Source organism: Lepisma saccharinum, chromosome 7, assembly GCF_977018435.1.
Source record: "Lepisma saccharinum chromosome 7, izLepSacc3.1, whole genome shotgun sequence".
Taxonomy (NCBI): domain Eukaryota; kingdom Metazoa; phylum Arthropoda; class Insecta; order Zygentoma; family Lepismatidae; genus Lepisma; species Lepisma saccharinum.
This window is the reverse complement of record NC_139235.1, coordinates 91234846-91254353: the sequence shown is the minus strand read 5'-3', so window position 1 is coordinate 91254353 and position 19508 is coordinate 91234846. Positions and strand designations below refer to the sequence as shown.

The following is a 19508-nucleotide window of genomic DNA, read 5'->3' as shown; positions in this document are numbered from 1 at the left end:
TCACAACTGAACTCATAAAATTCAAGAGTAACATTACACACACATTATATATATATATATATATATAATATTATATTGCATCAATTAGTTACCTACTCCTCCTTTGAAAACGAGTAACTTTCAATGTGATTTTCCTTCTAGACTGAAACACAATGGAAAAGCAAGCTTGTGGAAATGGCTGATTCAGTGATGTTCACCACACACACACCCAACACCAGTGCAATCATGTTCAGTACCCGGTGGAGGCACATAGTGGCTCGGATCCCACTTTAAACTGTAGGTCCAGTCCCGATTAGCCTTACTGTGCATAAAGTGGACTTAAATCACCTAATCAACCAACCAACCAGTGCAATAACTTCCATAAAGACGCATTTTATGGTCATTTCGGAGACAAATTTACCTGTACAAATTCTGGACAAACCCTTTGGTTGATGAATATTTAAGGACTGTGCAAAGGTAGACAGACTTTCTTTAGTATAACTGACGATTTCCCAGAATTGTGGAAACAATCACTCCGAACAGAAGTAACGGGCCATGTAAGCAACAAGAGCCAACAATATGGTAGCATATTTAGTGACTGCCCCCAATAAATTGAAACCAACGGACACTTACCTTGTTCCTGAAACGATTCTTCAGACTCTGGTGTGGAGCGATAGGGGGGCGGCTCGATGCATCACCTCGCCACTGTGCTCCCTTTTTCCCAGGCGAGCTCCTGCAACCCCCACACATGGTCCACGGGGAGGGTGGCCCCGGCGGTGGGGGAGGAGGCAGTATGTACAACATAACCACCACCTTAGGTCACCCCCCTATTCGTCAAATACCATTCAAGATCTTTTTTATAAAATCACTGCACGAATTATGAACACCTTCAGTCTAGCAATCCAGACTTCCCCCTTTCCGCGCAGAGGTGCGTCGATAAACAGCTGGTTCCCAGACCACTTCCCACACGTATCGCACACACACCAACCACAGACAAAACACAAGCACACGCACTTATCGACGGGCCCGCCTGACCCACCGCAAGAACATCGATCTTCCTCCGAGCGCTGTCCTCTTGCGACTGCTGGCGCAGGCCGCCCCCGCTGCGATCGAAGCGCCGCCGAGTGAGCAGAGCGAGAAACTGGCTTCAACGGAAAGTCACAACAGGTGCTTTTGTTGAAATGCAGTAGAAAGAAATGCTGCCACTCGTTTCCCCCACATGAGCATGAAGATAACCACTTTCCTTTACGCGGCACAACATCCGTTACAACCCTATAAAACCACAACCATGGGCGTTTGCCAAAAAGTTTATATGAATTTCACTACAGAAATAAATGGTGGAATAAGAATTACTATAATGTACTATTGAACTATTTTATTCTCAATTTACTATTATGGGGGGAAAATTCAAGAACTCTATTTTTTGTTTTTGAATATTTTGAGTTCGCGTACGGAAATGTCCTACTTGTTTTTACATAACGACTACAGTATGTGTTTTTAATGCTTGTGTTTTTTCTGTGTCACATGTATAATTGAATGAGAGGTATACATTTACAATACCGGAAGTATCTCCGATTGCTTTGAAATTACGCATACTCATTAATTTCGGCCTCGTAATCAAGAATCTGCAGTTAAAAATTGGCGGTCACTTCCAGAAATTGCAAAATTACGTGAACACATTAACGCTATGATTGTCAATACACTGTTATGGTAGCCATGTTTGATGATGTGAACAAGTGAGGTTCGTTACCCGTCTTGCATAAGATGAAAAAAATGTTTGCCCCACAAACCATTCACGATAAGGTTAGGTTAGGTTAGGCAAGCATAGTAAAAATTAAGGGTCATCATAAACATAGTTTTGAAACGCTAATCATTGCAAAAAATAGTTGTTTTCTTCATAAATCAAGGGTGTTTACTCCGTTCACGGACCCACTTGTTTCGTCTTATTTTCCAATTTCTAGACGTGACCGCCAAATTTCAACTGCACATTCGTAATCACGAGGCCAAAATTATTGAGTATGCCGAATTTCAAACAAATTGGAGATACTTCCGGTATTGTAAATTCGCTCCGAATCAGAATTATAAACATACAAATGTAAATTTTTGCACTGTTGTTAGCCTAACTTTAAAATTTGCAGCGATATGGTAGAGGCGGACATGTATTAGAATGTATTGCATAGTTATGCATCCTGTACATAAGAGTTCCGTAGGAAGGCCACTCCGTGGCACGAATTAATTACTTTTAATCTAATCTTGTATTAATTAATAAATCACATGTTTTAAGACCACATTTCAAAATGTGTAGCTTTGTCTTAGTTGGATTCATGGCTTCCTTAGACCGTATTTGAATATATATATATATATATATATATATATATATATATATATATATATATATATATTACATGCTGGTTCCTGAGAAAAAGGGACTGGCGCCTATATTATATTATTTTTTGTCTACCACTGGTTATATCCTTGGGGAGAGATTCTATCCACAAAAACTGTCATTTCTTTATTTTATAACATTTCGTACCATTAATATAGACAATAGTCATTTAAATATTACCAACTTTTACACATCTCACTCAACAGCAACATTTGAAATTTAGGACAGTGCTCGAATTGGGGAGATGCTATTCCCCCAGGTAAGAAAATTTTCATAAACCTCTGCATTGTATCCATTTTGATCCACACAAGCATAACCCCAGATGGGAATTTTCATTTCGAGCACTGATTTAGGAGGAAAATTTTAGTTATAAATTTCATGTATTGTACAAATCTAATTTTTTTGGAAACTTAAACAAGTCAAGAAACCATTTACTCCTTGAACTATGTCACAGAATATGAAAACATGTAGTTCGGGCCCGATTCCTACATTTCACATTCAATTTTTCGAACTCATTTTTCTTTTGGTCATTCTGCTGGAATACTAATTAAGTTAACTTGCCATATTAATTAAAATATTTAGTTAATGCATGAGCAAATCACAAAAAAAGTGGAAATTCCACTTCTCATGACATAACTCCACGTGAACACGTCACTCCCACGTTTCAAGGAACTAATTGCCAACGGCACATGTTAACGAAGACAATCAAAAGTTTCTAAAGACGTTATTAAAAAACGGGACGTTGTGAGAACGTCGCTTAAAAAAGAAAGACACTTAAGCATTTGTGAGCTTCAAGAACTTAATCTGGCAACGATTTAATTCCGTTCACGATTTACCTATCTGCCAATTCCGACAACCGGAAACGAAATACCTGCTGATTGCATCGACCATCGAGGCAACTTTAAACAATCTGGCATGTGAACCGTTCAGGTTTCTGAAGCCATATTAGGAAATAAACGTGACAACTCGAACGATATGTTTCTGAGACTTTCCACACGCAGGACTGTGTAAATCATGTACCATAAAAGCACAATAAGATTTGTGCTAAAAACAACAATTGAAAATGAAAATTTGTTTTATCTAGATTCGACGAAGGAGGTGTATGTCCAAAGAACAAAAAAGAAAAAAAAACTATAAGAAGTTTAAAGGTTGGATGTTTAACTTCATTGACAGAACTGACTCAAGAGGTCTGCTTTGCCAAATTCTAACCTCATCAATACTTCATAAGTAAATCAATACCGCTATGATTTTTTTCTTTCACTTCTTTTTATGAGGACTTATGCGAATCAAAAATTCACTGTTCCAGTAAATCCTGTAAAATTTGTATCCTTCAAAAAATCTCCTTATTTATCAAAAGACAGGCTCAATAAGATTACTCTTGACGATAAAGAAAAATAATTAATTTCCTTACTATTAATTTACTTTATAATTCTTGATGTTTTTACAAGTAATATCATACTGCATCCTGGGGCAGATAGAAATATTTTAATAAGGTGCCTATGGAACGTATCTTACTATAAATAAATAATGCATACACTCATGTATGAGGGGTTCAGAGCACATGTGACAACTCCATTCAAGACAGTTTTGAGAAAAGGGCACATTTAAATAACCTAGTACTAAATGTTTAACTGTTGGAACACAATCATACTGGTGCCTCTATGAGCAAGAATTTGAAATGTAGGAGAAACTTCTAGCACTGAAATGTTGATACTTCACACTTGTGTACTGAAGCCCTCATATCTGAATGAATGCGCAAAACAGGGTCAACTTTGATGAAGAAAAACTTAAACGCCTGGGCATAAAAATAGGAGGCAGGACATTGATTGATTTGCTATTCTACTTGGCTTTTGTGCCACTTTTGGCTAATTGCGAAGATGGGGATGAGTGAATATATGATGAAATTGACGAATGAACACTACTTACAACATCCATGCCGAGGCCGGGATTCGAACCCGGGACCTCTGGCGTCGTAGCGCGAAGACGGCAGGACAGAATTGCGCTGGTGAACAAATACTGTCAGTTTGCATCACATGGATATCAAAAACCAACTCCACAACGAGATCCGAACACACGGGGTTGTGCTCCGACGTGGCAACAGCGCGAACTTCCGCCACCCGCCTAATCTCATGGCCGTGCGTTTAGTGATTTATTTTCGGGAATAGTGCTACTGCAAAGTGAGCAAGGTCGTGACATGCAGCAGAAGGTGGCTGCGTGTTAGGCTGACCCGATGGGTAGGAAGATTAGGTTACTCTCGAGATAATGCGGTCACTCGCCGCAAAACGGCGTGTATCGTGCGTACACATGTTGTGTATAAATCGTGTCAGTGGCAAAGTCTCTTGATGGCGTCAAAGCTTCCAGTTGCGGGAGATTTTCTCTCAAGAGGCATCTGCTCAGCCCATGATTTTTCAACAAGCGACACAAGGAAAAATTTAGAACGGGAGAGGCATGGGCGTAACTTGGAGCCTAATTTTGAGGGGGCCGAATTTGACTTGGGGCCTATTTTGAGGGGGGCAGAATTAGGCTTGGAGCCTAATTTTGAAGGGGCAGAATTAGACTTGGGGCCTAATTTTGAGGGGGCAGAATGAGACTTGGGGCCTAATTTTGAGGGGGGCAGAATCAGGCTTGGAGCCTAATTTTGAAGGGGCAGAATGAGACTTCGGACCTAATTTTGAGTGGGCAGAATCAGGTTTGAAGCCTAATTTTGAGGGGGCAGAATTAGACGGGACCTAATTTTGAGTGGGCAGAATCAGGCTTGGAGCCTAATTTTGAGGGGGCAGAATTAGACGGGACCTAATTTTGAGTGGGCAGAATCAGGCTTGGAGCCTAATTTTGAGGGGGCAGAATTAGACGGGACCTAATTTTGAGTGGGCAGAATCAGGCTTGGAGCCTAATTTTGAGGGGGCAGAATGAGACTTCGGACCTAATTTTGAGTGGGCAGAATCAGGCTTAGAGCCTAATTTTGAGGGGGCAGAATGAGACCGGACCTAATTTTGAGGGGGCAGAATTAGACTTGGGACCTAATTTTGAGTGGGCAGAATCAGGTTTGGAGCCTAATTTTGAGGGGGCAGAATCAGGCTTGGGGCCTAATTTTGAGGGGGCAGAATTAGACGGGGCCTAATTTGGGGGAGGGGCAGAATCAGGTTTGGGGCCTAAAATGAGGGGTGGAATGAAACATGGGGCTTAACTTTGGTGGGAAGAGGCTCGAAAATTTTCCATCTCATAAAATAGCATCCAGAATTATTTGTTAAATAACTGTGACGTTTGCGAAATACAAATATTACTCTCAAGTATTTACATTGCTCCTCAGGTCCCCTAACTTGTAAATTTTAATAAACCTAGAAATTGGGAGGAGCGAGCGCCCCTTCTTGTCCCCGCCAAGTTACGCCTATGGGGTAGGGAGGAGTGAAACCTTGCAGAAATTCGAATGAATGAATGAATTAAAATTGTTGGGTCCGTCGTCACGTAAGGCCATTTCCTTCAATGTATGCGGGGAAATATAGACCCTTATCTAAAATTCTTACCTAAAAGTTAAAAAGGGGGGAGGAAGAGTGTGAAGAGCCTTTTGAGGAAAGGATAAAAGTGCAAGTAATGAAGGGGCTTGCACAAACACAACACATTAAAAGGGTAAGAATGCACTAAACTCTTCACAGGCAGTGTAAGAGACCATCTCTTCTCAAGAAAGTAAAAACAGTAGCTAAAACACTTTTGTCATCTCCCCAACAGGGAAGCAAAACAGAAGATCTGATCTGAACCTAAGGTGGAAGTTTATTTCGTAATTTGCAATGCTTCAGATTTACAATTTAGATTAGAAGATATTTTTTTCTTGGGGAGTTGTCCAGTTTGGCCTCAGCCGAAAGAATGTTCTTGGTCCTGTTCCAGCTTATAATTCTCTGTTGCCACGGATAGTCAGTCTATCGGTTGCTAGCGAAGCCTCAGTCTTGATTTCCAAGTCACTGTTGCTAGTGGTGCTCTGGTGTTAGTTGCGTCATCCTGATGAATGTCCAATCACTCCTGGGCTGGAACGTAGATTAGCGGCAGCGTTTTCCTCAAATGATCTCATACTTTGTAACGATTATTTTTTTATCAAATTAATGAAGAACGAACATTTTCTTGCGCTAAGAACTAGGTAGAGACAAATCATTTTCATAACGACTCCAGCTGATCGTAACAGCCTTCCTAGCGAGCCTACCAACAGCGTATAGCGTGGGAAAGAGGATTAGCGATTGGTGCCATGTTGAGATGACGTCAACTGCTCGCTTGTTGATTGACGGTTTCCGAAGATGTGACTCGCTCCCAAGCTGTATATGCAAATCAACCAGGGATGTTACGGAAATAATCCCACTCTACTCGATTTATTCAAATTTTTGCTTCATACAGTATATTTTTTACTTGGTTATTTAATTTCCTGTAGCTGTTCTTTTTTGTGTTTACATTCTTCTATTTTACTCTTTCCAGCACATTTGCTGTGACCTATGGTTTCCTTCCTAGTAATCTTCCTTTCTCCATACCCCAATGTTTCTTCCACTGCTTCCTAGAGATTTTTTTATTTTTTATTTTTTTGTATACGATCCCCTAATGTTATTCCGAGTGCGGCTCAACTTGATTCAACATGGCAGAACTTACCAGGCCCGGACACCGCAAGGATTGACAGATTGAGAATTTCATATCATCACCCGTCTCATCTTCGGTATTAGCCAAAAGTGGCAGAAAAGTGAAGTAAAATAAACCAAATCACTCAAATCCAGCGACACTATAAAGTCTATGAGGTCCTCATAGATTTGACATCTCACAGCGAACTAAAAATCGCGTTTCAAAACCAAAGTCTACCGGAGTTTTGGCTGCATTTACAAGATGAATTCAAAATCTTGTCTGAGAAAGCAACATTAGTATTGCTGCCTTTCTCAACTACATATCTCTGTAAAGCGGGATTCTCCGCTTATACAGCTACCAAAACAAAATACAGAAGCCGCTTAAATGCAGAACCAGACATTCGCCTGCAATTATCATCAATTGAACCTGAAATATGAAAACTGTGCAAAAAAAAAGGCAACCACAGATATATAACGTTTATAGGTTATTTTATGGACCTTATTGTTGCTCTCACCAACAATGTAAAATCTATTGTAACGCAAATGGTTTGATTTCTTGTACTTTGGAAGAACTTTTATGTATGGCCAAGTTTTGACAATAACATGTGTATTGGTGGTAGTTGAGAATAAATTGAGTATTATGGTAAATTTAAAAGTCAAAATGTAATTTCATTGCATGGACATTGGGCATCTACACCCTCTTACTCTGCTCCGTAACATTACTTCTAAACAAAATTAACTTGTAAGACATAAGGTACGGTAGGCCTAAGAGGCTCCGCAAGTCAACAAGGTTGAGAACCACTGCTATAAATAACAAACCAACGTAATCGACGCGTAGACATGTTTATATACTTGGACTCCACATCACATCACTGTCCGCTAGTCGAGCATGTCTGATCTACATCGTTGCTATTAACTTGGAGATGCAGGAGAGCGACACAACAAGGACTATACTACAGTACTCCCGCTTCCTCTCTCAACGCTTCATTTGTTTCAAGGGAACCCCAGTGACCGAGAATAGATACCGTTGCACGCGGTGCTAATATATAGGTGTCGAGAGCCCCAGCGCATAGCTGTTCCTCCATGGCCTTCCTGTTTATCTCCGCCAGGCTTCTAGGTCATCAGAACTTGAGTCGATACTTGGCATATGACTGAGAGTATTATTAGTGCTTGGAAGCGAGTTTTTCCTTGGAAAATAACAGGTTTGGCCTGTTTTGCATTCGGTAAAGGTACAAGCCTCCCGTCTTATTGTTTTGTGCCACGGGTTTCCTACCTGCACGGGTTGAAGGTACTGTTTCTGCGCTATCATACAGTGATGGTGATTCTGGGATTCTTATGTATTGGTCGGACATACGTGTTGTTTACACGCAATATCCGTGCAAACTAGTAAAATCAATAAGGTGTTCATTTGTGGTCAAGTCGGTAGGGCGTCTGACTGCTACACGGGAGACCCGAGTTCGATTACCAGGGTACGTGATCTAAGGTGGGAATTTATTCCGGCTTTGTCCCCGCATAAAGCGCCTCCGAGGCTCACCCAGCCTCAAATCAATTGGTGCCTGGGGGAGAGGGTAAAGGGGGCCGGAGCGTGGTACTGATCACATCACCCCAAAATGGCTGAGATCGGGAATGTGTGGGTTCCTACCCCCCCATATCTCCTAAAGCGTGCCTTCATGGCACGGTGCTATATGCACGGGGAACTTTACCTTGCCTTTGAATCTATTGCGTAAAGAGATTCAATGAGTTGATTCGGTCCTCTACGATTGTATAATATAACCTGTTCAAATGAATCATTTCCGCAAATGATTCATTCAACCGAACAGATTGAATGTAACGAATCTCCCATTTTGTAGTTCAATCGAATCGATTATGCGGTCAGTTGATTTCAATTCGTACCATCGTTTATTCAGATACTGTGTTCAAATGAATCACTTCCTTATAGTATTCTTTCTATGGAATGGATTGATTAAATATAATCAGTGCAACAAATAAATTGTGTAAAATTTTGTTGTACGCATTTTTACGTAAGCCTCCCCTCTGGCGTAGTGGTCATGTCGTCGCCTTGAAAAGTGTCGCAGGTTCGATACCCGGTTGAGGAATATAGTGATCGCACTGTAGGCCCAGTCCCGATTAGCCTATTTGTGGACTTAAACATAGCAAGCAAATACTTTTACGTCCCTTTTCTGCTATTTTATGCTAAGCGGAACGTTGAGGGTGAATATTGATTGCATTGAAGCGATGGAGGGACAATCACAAATAACTCTTCTCTCCCGTATCCACACGCTGTTTCGAACCGACCTCCGCGGTGGTCAGCGTACGCCCTACGAAGCCAAAAGTCCTAGGTTCGAACCTTGGTAATGGTCCAATCAATTATATCAGTTCATTCTCGCTGTCTCGATTAACCGAGGATGTAGAAAAGCGACAAAGTCCAACACAGAACCACCCGTGGCGAGGTCGTGAATCGAACGCGTTCAGCCACCGAGACGGTTAAATTAACTGTTCAGTTAAATCTACTCAGCTAGTGGGTTCATTAAAAAGACCTGTTCAGTTGAATCGATTCGGTGAACTGGTTCAATCGAACGCACTCTGTGAATTGATTCAAAGAATCGATAAAGTTGAATTTAATTATCTTTCAAGCGTTTGTGGACGCTATTAATTATATCCCCAACAGTATATTGGGAGTACACGCCGTAAACACAGGTCAAACATCGTTTTAATCTTTCTTCCTTCTCGCATTTTGCAGAAAGGCCAAATCACTTGCCCTCTTCCCATGGTGAAAGCTGAAACAGCATTTACATTAGCAAATAAATCCTGCGTTATGGCCACCCTTTCACGACTCGCAGTACTGCGATGTGATGTAATGAAAAATTCCAGCTTGTGTTACATCATGTCGAAAGAGCTTTTTCGTGCTTTCCACAAATAAAAAAGATGTTGACACTAGTGAATGCTCTTTCTCTTTGAAGCAGTATAAGTGAACGTACCGAAGGCTATGGTCGTGGCAACTCCTTTTAAGGATATTAATAAGCAAGGATGAAAGGTTGTCCTCGCACGACAGTCATTGCTGTTCTTGGCTCAGCAAACACACACCACGATATGATACACAAAAGTGGAATATTGCGATTTCCGATATGGTTATAGGCTATTGTAGGAAGCTAAAAAGATTTTTTTTAAATTTAATTTAAAAAAAAAATTAGGATTGCAGATCTCCATGGCAGAGTGGTTAGCACAGCGCGCTACGACGCCAGGAGTCCCGGGTTCGAATCCCGGTTAAGACATGGATGTTTGTGTTCGTCTGTCCTGAATGAAAAAGAGATTTGAGATTGATTGACATTTGACATGACAATGATGTGTGGGGAAGTCGTTCGGGCGTCTGACTACCATGGCAGAGACCCGGCATCGATCTCCGGGGGGAGGGGGGGGATGAACCAGGATTTTTTCCACCTATTCAAGCGGCTCCGGTGCCCACACAGCGTCGTATGCAGTGGGTACCTGAAGGAAACTCCGGCTGGTAAAGCCTACCAGGGCTCCCCACCTTAGGCTGTGATCAAGAAATGGTGGTGCCTAACTCCACGCCCCCTATACGCCTTCATGGCGTGGTGCAAAGCACAGGGGACTACTTTACTTTATCTTTCGTTGTGGGTACGAATAAAAACCAATGATGTACTCGTGTTACCGAAAGAAATATGGGTAAATACGATCGGGTATGCATAAACCTTAATATTTTCCAGTACCTCTTACATGTGGTAAACTTACATAAGCAGCATCCGGAAGGCTTTGTCAAGAAAAAAAAAGCACTCCATTATTGCCGGTTTCAAAATTACAGATTACAATTTCAATTACATAGGTAATAAAGAACCCCCATTCCCCTTCCTAGGTGTTTGGAACTTTCGTCGGCTTGAAAATACTTAATTTTTCATTACGAGCATAATACGGTTTAATAACGGTGATCAACAATCCTTCACAAAATTTCTAAGTGAGAGTATTAGATGGGGGCAACCGCACCCTCTTGCGCCCCATGCGAACTAATATGGTTCGAACCCCGGACCGCTCGCACCAAAGGCGAAAGTACTACCCCATTCAGTTAAGCAGTGCTGAACCTTGCGCACAACATAAAAAGCAGCCTCCAATGTGGGACCATTAGTTCGCCGGCGAAAAAAAACCAACTAATTAAAACATTCACACCTCGGCCAGGATTCGACCCCTGGGCATTCCCCTTTCGGTATAACAGTCGCAAGTCACACAAAACGAATAAAAGGCGAGTTCAAATAGACAAAGAGAAGGTCTGCCAGATGACCACATTGCTGCTAGAAAAGCAAAATCACCAATTCATTTAAGTACCTATAGATCATCATATCGATTGGTACACCAGAATGCATCGATTGATGCACTAAAGTGTGTGTTACGGCTTCTTCAAAGAATCAGATTCACATTTGATGCATTTGGGTGCATTTTTGTATGTCGTGAAAGAAACACCAAAGTTCATCAGTTGATGTTCCTTGATGCACCTTCCTGCATCTTTTTGGATGATGCACTTAAACGTCTGGTCTGAGCTATAGAGTTTATGTAGCTCAGACGAAACGTATAAGTACATCATCAAAAAAGATGTATTCTGGTGCATTGAAGTGCATCTCGACTGTATTAAGTCCTCACTTGAATCAAATGATGCGCTTTGATGTTTCTTTCCCCAAATGCATCAAATGTGGATCTTTTTCTTTGAAGAAGCCACAACACCCACTTTAGTGCATCAATCGATGCATTCTGGTGCATCAATCGATATGATGCATTTATTTCTCTGAGTGTATGGCAATGGGGAAGTAGGAAAAGTGGTCTCTGAACGAAGGGTTTCATTATCAACTGGAGGAGTGCTCTAAATGGTTTACACTTTAATTATGCTCATCCTTGAGAATTTCCGGGAATTTTATGACCGCATTAGTTCCTTTGCATCGTTTAAACGAGGTGACTCATAATGGAAAATGAAGAAAAGAAACCCAACGTCTACGAGCTGCAAGACGGAGGTTCTTGCAAAGAGGCTCTCTGGTAAACAGCAGAAACAATTAACCATGGTATCGATTTTGCTGCCATTAGAATATCGTAAAATATCGATAACGAAAAAATCATATTGTTCCATTATAAAAGACTGCACTCTCTGTATTGTTTGCTTAGGATGCGCGATAAAATCCTGAACTTACTATTGTCCTCTTATCCAAAGAGGAAACGTGGAAATCGGTTTTCCGTCGCTCAGGGAAGGGTGGAACGGTGTGTTGCTATGGAGAAAGTTATCACTAGGGCTCATTAGTTGATTTTTTTAAAAAAAATTTTAGACTTAAAAACAGTGCTAAACCTCATATCGGTTCAGTTAGAACCAGAAAGAACTGTTGTTATTTTCTATTTCTCGTTATGGGGGGGGGGGAGGGTAGGTCATTTTCAATAATTTCTTGCCGTTTCTGTTGCACTTTTCTTCATTTTTTAAGTTTATTTTTCTCCTCCGCTGTTGTTTCGTGAATTTTAAATGCACTTGTTAGCGTAACTTACATATTTAAATTTCCTGAGATGGCCCTTTTAGCACGTTCGCCATTAATAGAAAACACAGTCAATGGAAAAAGCACAATATTATTTTTAACTGAAATGTTTGGCAATGGATTAAATAATTAATTGTGGTAAATTTATTTCCCCTCCAGCAAACTTAAAACACTTTGTATGAAGCCTACTTTGAGGGTACCCTGCTGGCAATGTGTGCTTTAAAATAAAATTAGTCACATATATGCACTTGAAACATTTTCAGATGTTAACCGGTTCATTATGGAAAGCACGCTCTGAAAGGAGGTGAATGACTTTACAGTGTACTTTATGTAACACTGAAGTAAAAATAAGCAAAACTACAATAGCACTTAATTCCAGGAGGAACATAAATTGAGAGTATTTGAAAATAAGATCCTTAGGAAAATATTTGGGCCTAAAAGGGATGAGGACACAGGTGAGTAGAGAAGGTTACATCATTTAGAACTACATAATTTGTATTCATGTCCAGATGTTATTAGAATGATTAAATCAAGAAGACTTAGGTGCAGGCCATGTAGCACGAATGGGAGAGGAAAGAAGAGTTTATAGGATTCTTGCTGGGAAACCTGATGGTAAGAGACCAGTAGGAAGACGAAGATGGAGGGATAATGTTGAGATGGACCTAAAGGAAACTGGTAGGGATGGAAAAGAGTATATAGATCTTGCTCAGGATAGGGACAGATGGAAGGCCTGTGTTGCTGCAGCCATGAACCTTCGGGTTCAAGAAGGCTATAGAGATAGTTAGTTAGTTCCTTTTCCCCTCAGTATATAGTTTAAACCACCAAACAAAGGGTTTTATCGAACTATTCAACTTCTGTAATTCATGAAGAAATTAAGCTCTCATTTTAAGAGCAAAAATTATTTTTAGAGCATTTTTTTACCAGTTTTAGATTATTATTAATAATTTTAAGGTCATTCTATAGGTTATTTTGTGACATTTTCCGGTCATCAACTTCCGAACCTAGTTCTCACCTTGTATATGCTGCAGAACGTCGGGATGGGGGTGGGGGCTATTTATATGGGAACTTGTGCTTGCCGCCGGTCTTGGAAATTTCAAGAGATTTCACATCGAAGGGGCAACGACACGGGCCCCTCCAGTCTAGGGATGGACAGATCCGGACCTGGTTGGTTCCGGATCCTAAAATTTTTCGGATCCGGATTAGTTTGACCATCTCACATGAGCGCTTCTTTGGAATGTCTTTGCCAACATCTCTTCCGTCGCCGTCTCTATAGCATCCCGTATTCGTGTCTGAAGAGTTTGCATATCAGGAACTGGTAAACTAAACACTGTGTCCTTAACGTACCCCCATAAAAAAAGTCAAGAGAGGTTATGTCCGGCGCACGTGATGGCCATGATATGGGAATCATAATAAGAATCAGACAAAACAAAGAAATGGAAAAAACTTGATGTATTGCACTACTTATTGCCATAGGTTTTATTTGCCTATCTACCGTGGCAGTTGAGATATAAATATTCATATATATATATATATCAGCGTTCATTCCGATGATATTGAAATAAATACATCCTCTTGCCCACACCTTAGACAACGCGCATGCAAAGGCAAGGTAACTGCTTTTTCTTTCAAGAGCCATGGATCCATCTCTCGGGCTCTATCGTGAGAACCGGTAGCTGCCCCAGAAGAGTCTTGAGACGAGTGATTCATAGAGCCAGAGCTCCATATTCCCAATTGGCAATGGCGTCATCTCTCCTTCCACTTCCTCCTTCCAAAAAGGCAGGATGTTCTCACGCCTCTGCACCGGAGAGCAAGCTGTCCGACAGGAACGGCGCTTGTTCCGAGACAGAAACTGGAATCGCGATGTCTTTGTGGCAATCGTGGGACGTGGAAGCTGCCTCAGAGCGTTCCCATCCGCTGCGATGGGTTGAAGAAGTGGTCTCAGGATGCAACAGGATAATAAAGAAAGAATGGTAGATGTGGGGAGGAAGAACGATAAAGAGCAAGGTGCGAAATCCTGGGGAAGACAGGGAGGATTCCTCCACCCAACAATATTGTCTTGAAAAAAAAAACTCCCGCTAAAAAAAATCCGGTGGGGGCTTGTTATAACAACGAAATATAAGCAATTACTTTTGACTTGAAATATACTTTACTGAGGAAAATATCGAAAACACACAAGAAAACAAAACAAATATAACTGTGAAATCTAATTGATTTACATTAATGGAAACAAAAACTGAAGAAAAGCTTGAACATGATAAAACAATTTCAACCATTTCGTAACTTTTAACAGCTTTAACCAATAAGTACAGGAATTAGTTTGCTATTTTATAAATATCTAATAGGCTATATATAAAAGTAACAAATTAATTCCTTTACGTGTATTTAATAATAATAATGTATTTTTAAATATTTAGTAATTTACTTTTATATTGATTGATTGAGTTGGTGTTTTAAGTCGACTGTATGCACAGTAAAGCTAATTGGGACTGGACCTACAGTTTAAAGTGGGATCTGAACCACTATGTGCCTCCACTGGGGACTTTTATATTGAATAACATTATAAATATTTATATCACATAATAATTGACATATATATATTTGTGTGTGTAAATTAAGATCTTCCTTCCCTCACCAATCTTCAATGATTACGCACCTTGACAAAGACAGAGAAAAGAGGAGAATTTCTGTTTGGCAAAGTTTGTTTTGAGTGCACTTTATGCTCTGATAGTCTAATCGGGCGGGACTGGATCTACAGTTTAACCCTAGCGTGCCCAAAGTGCTTTTCGGTTTTTCCAACTTTGAACATTTGTACACAAAATTGAAAAAAATACATTGATCCTTTGATCCCAATGTATCTGTATGACTTTTGTTCATACAATCATAAAGGTAAGGTACTTAGGGGGCAAAATTCACGGGGTGGGTCTGTCAGGCACCTCCAGGTTAAGATGTGTATTCCGACATTAATGCCAGTGACAGTACACAAATGCTTGGTAATGATGGTAATTTCTCTAATTATTATAATTACTATGTAACTGAACCCATATTAGAAAAGTCATTGATACAAAATTAATATGAAGTAGTAAGTCTTAAATTAAAGCTTTCCTGGCGACGAATGATGTAAAGATTCTCTCGGGCTATCGACCAGGTGAGTTGTGGAAAAAAATCCAAGCTTCTCATGTTTTTTTTTTAGGTTTAGTGAATGATAAAATATGTGTGACATGCAACAATTTGTTCTTGTTTTTTTATTAACGATGGTAATTTTCTAATTAATATATAAGTACACCTACTTAAACAACAAAGAAGGCAGTGATTCGATTACAAAATGGTCTCTTGAATTTTAGTTACAAAAAGATGTGTGGCCCTCTGATAATTTTACAAGGAAACGACGCAGCACAAGTTCACAAATGCCACTAATGGATTGACAATTAGTATACACAAAATATGTGACGTATCTATAAATAACTGAATCCGTGTGAAGTAAACTTGGTCCTAGTATAAAATTTCAATTTCACAGGGAAGTTTTGGATAAGCGGAAATCCCACAAAAAATATTTCAACTAAATTAGGAAACAATGACCGTTGGGTATTTCCCTAAGCGCTGCTGTAGCTTCCCTAGCTCTCCCTTCATACATTTCTGCAAATCGTACAAGGAAGGAGCTTCAGCATGCTGAACCCTATCAAACGACCGAGGAGGTCAAAACGCCTTAAAATCTTCACGCTTTCTAACTTCCATCCTATTTACAACCGCATCAATAAATATGATTCTCGGACTCTTCCTAACTTGAAAATCCCGGATATGACTTTCGCTCTAGCTTTTTTGTTACAACAACGATTTCCTCATGTGACTTCAGTAACGGATTAAATACCCACTCTTGTGGATGACGCATCCACTAGAATCGTTGAAGGACCACTGCTAGAGTTGGATGTTGAACATTCAGCCGGAAAAAAAAATTCAAGACTTGTGAAGAGTTACTTTTTATTTCTGAAATCAACTGATCTTCCTTAGAGCGCTATTGAAGTTAACTAGCGAAAAGATCTGGCAATGTACTAGCCTTTGAAAGTGGGTACTAGGAAAATTACTCAATATTTCACGCCATTTTGGCTAATCGCGACGATGATGATATGATGAAACTGACGAAGGGCACTCGCAAAGAACACCCAGACCGGGATTCAAACCCGAGATCCTGGCGTAGTAGCGCCCTGTGCCACAGACAAAAAGGTCTGTATGTGCTCTGTGCTAACCGCCACGGAGGCCATAAGCATGCTGAAAGAAAAAAGATAGCACAAAACAACCAACACATTTGTAACTACCAATGTAAATTTTCAATTTCCCCTGTTGTAACTTTGTTATCTTAGGAATATCAAACCTAATTGTTGTTACTGAGTACTCTGTATTCTGCAAATATCAATTTTTTATTAGGTCCCAAGCAGAGATATTGGGGCTCAAATTTTGAAAAAAAATAATAATTGGAAAACGAACACTTTTAAAGAGCTGGAACTAAAATAGGAGACCAGTAACAATACCTCAAATATTTTCTGTAAAAAACTTTGGATATGTATGTATCCTCGAAACAAAAGACAGCTACTTAATTCCCTGCTAAAAAAATTATAAACTTTTATTCTCGTTTCAAAGGGAATATCAGGTTTGCCCCCAAATTTCAGCCATCTGCATTAGAGATGATAAAAAAAGTAGAGAACATAAAATGTAGCTTGATATGTACTGAAAACAATGTTTACTAACCAAGCTTCCTATCATTTTTGTTGGTTATCATAATTATCGCAACTGTTTGTAAAGGCCAAAAATGCCGAACGCTATGAAACAAAAATGGTCGCCATTTTCAAAGGAAGTCAAGTTTTAAAAAATAATGCCTGTTTTGAACTACCCTTGAAGCAAGCAACCAATTGTTGTTTTTTTGCCAGTTTGGTATGGATTGGTCCATTGATATTTTTGAATCCACAGAAATGTTTTTATTAAATTAACGTTTTATATTAACTACCTCACTGACATGTAGGTATCAAACGTGTAAATGAATCAAAGAAAACTTGCACACATATATGTAGTCAATTTCTCTTATCGTTCATTTGAAATAAAAAAATTCTCAAGCGAGTTTAAACTGAAGATGCGCGAGACATCTACCGGGATATTGAAGAAGCAAATCCTCTCTGCGGTAGTGGCTCTCTCTGGCGGGAAAAGCTGCAACTAGGAGGAGGAAATCCTTGACATCGGCCACGAGCATTTTCTCCCGTCGGAATGCAACCTCCTCCAAGTGGATTTTCATTTTAGGAAATGAACGACGGGACTGGACCCTGACGAGTCTCCTTTTTAAGCATGAATTCTTCTTAGCCACGTCCTCCCGGCAAGAAGGGATGGATGCTTCGAGGGTTATTAGAGTCAAGGCCTACCTAAATATGAGCATCAGCATCATTATAAGGTGAGCAGTCGCGACACGTGTGCAATGCCACTGACAAATATCTGGACCATATCTCTCGATATGAATATATTTTTGGCACTCATTTATTTTGCGCCAACTTCCCACATCTGTAGATTAACGATCACGAAATACAACTAAAAATTCTTGCTTGGCGCATATCTCGAAATATGTCGCCAAATTTGGCGACCACAGTAATTCTTTACGTACGTACATGAACATGCTGAGAAAATATGCGAAATATTATGTGGTGGGTAATGATTTGAGTCTTTTTTGTTGTTATTCAGCGTCAGTTTTTTGCCACAGTTAGCTAATTGTGACGATGAGAATGAGTGTTGAAACGGATGAAGGGGACACACACAAAGAACAAACATGGCAAGGCCAGGATTCGAACCCAAGCCAGGACCCTTGGCGTGCGTCTCTTTTCGAAAGAGTTAGTCCCCATTTTCTGCCTTTTTTTAAAAAAGCAATACTGGGCCAAAAGATGGGGGTTATGCAGGCCTGTAGCTAGAACTGACCTCCAGGGGGGGGGGGGGTTCACGGGTTATCAGGGGGCTTCGTAAACCAAGTCCATTTTTCAAAAGTTTAATAGTATTAAATGAAGGTAAATTATGTGTGTCGGAGTCATTAAGTTAATTTAAAATATTCTACAATACTACAGTTTGTTTTCTATATTTTCTAAAACACGTCCTGAAGTGCTATTGACTGCTACTGACACCATCCCTCAATACAGACTCCATACTATTTTTGATGATACAGATATTTATATCATACATGTTAAAATGCACAATATTCACGTCAATCATAGTGCCTACCGTACATTCCACCCCCAGTCAAAGCAATACAACTTGGGATCTGTTGACATTTGACGCAGATGCGGGAGAAATGTGAATAATGACATCAAAGTCACAGATTTCTGTCAAACAAGAGTCTGCAACAGGGGCAGGGAGGTACAGATAAAGAAAGCTCCCTATGAAAGAACTTTCTAAAGTCTAGACAATCTTCTAAACACTTGCCGCTGCTTCGACTTCTGCTCATAAACAAGCTGCACGATCAAAGTTGTGAACAAAATAATATATTCTGTCTAAATTTTCACTCTTCACCTCAAACAAATTAGAATACAATATAGTTTTACCTAATGTCAAGGGGGCTGGCGGCAGTGCCGGGGGGGGGGGGGGGGGCTGGCGACCCTGCCTGGCTACGGGCCTTGGGTTATGGCAGGGGTAGAAAAATACAGGACGCCTGATCGCAATGGCGCCAGAATTTTTAAATTCAGTTCGATTATTTGCGTTTTTTTTTTCTGTATCACATGTATCATTTGATCAGAATACCAAACATGCTACTGTAAACTTGTGCACTGTTGGTAGCCGAATTTTAAAATGTGCGGCGATATGGTACATTCACCGATATATTAGAATGTACTGTATAGTTATTCACGCTGTTACCAGTTAAGCCTTATTTAGAAGGCCACTTTGGTGCAAGAATTAATTACTTTTAATCTCATATTATTAAATTCAATGTTTTAAGATCATGTTTCATAGCTTACATTAGTTTGATTCGTGACGTTCTTGGCCCGTAGAAACAAAATAGAACTGTCTCCTGAGAAA

The 19508-nt window shown here is 40.1% G+C and overlaps 1 protein-coding gene across 3 annotated transcripts in view; it reads right to left on the bottom strand.

Annotated features, from left to right (window-relative positions):
- Nucleotides 1–19508, bottom strand: part of ssh (Protein phosphatase Slingshot) — a 239497-nt gene that overhangs the window by 198224 nt on the left and 21765 nt on the right. The window contains exon 1 of one of the 3 annotated variants that reach the window (XM_083125599.1): nt 613–1049. The exons of the other annotated variants lie outside the window; for them this stretch is intronic. Within the exon in view, the coding sequence (XP_082981725.1) occupies nt 613–783 (171 nt within the window). The 5' untranslated portion in view covers nt 784–1049. Of the gene's footprint in view, nt 1–612; nt 1050–19508 lie in introns of those variants that run through there. 3 annotated transcript variants of the gene reach the window in all.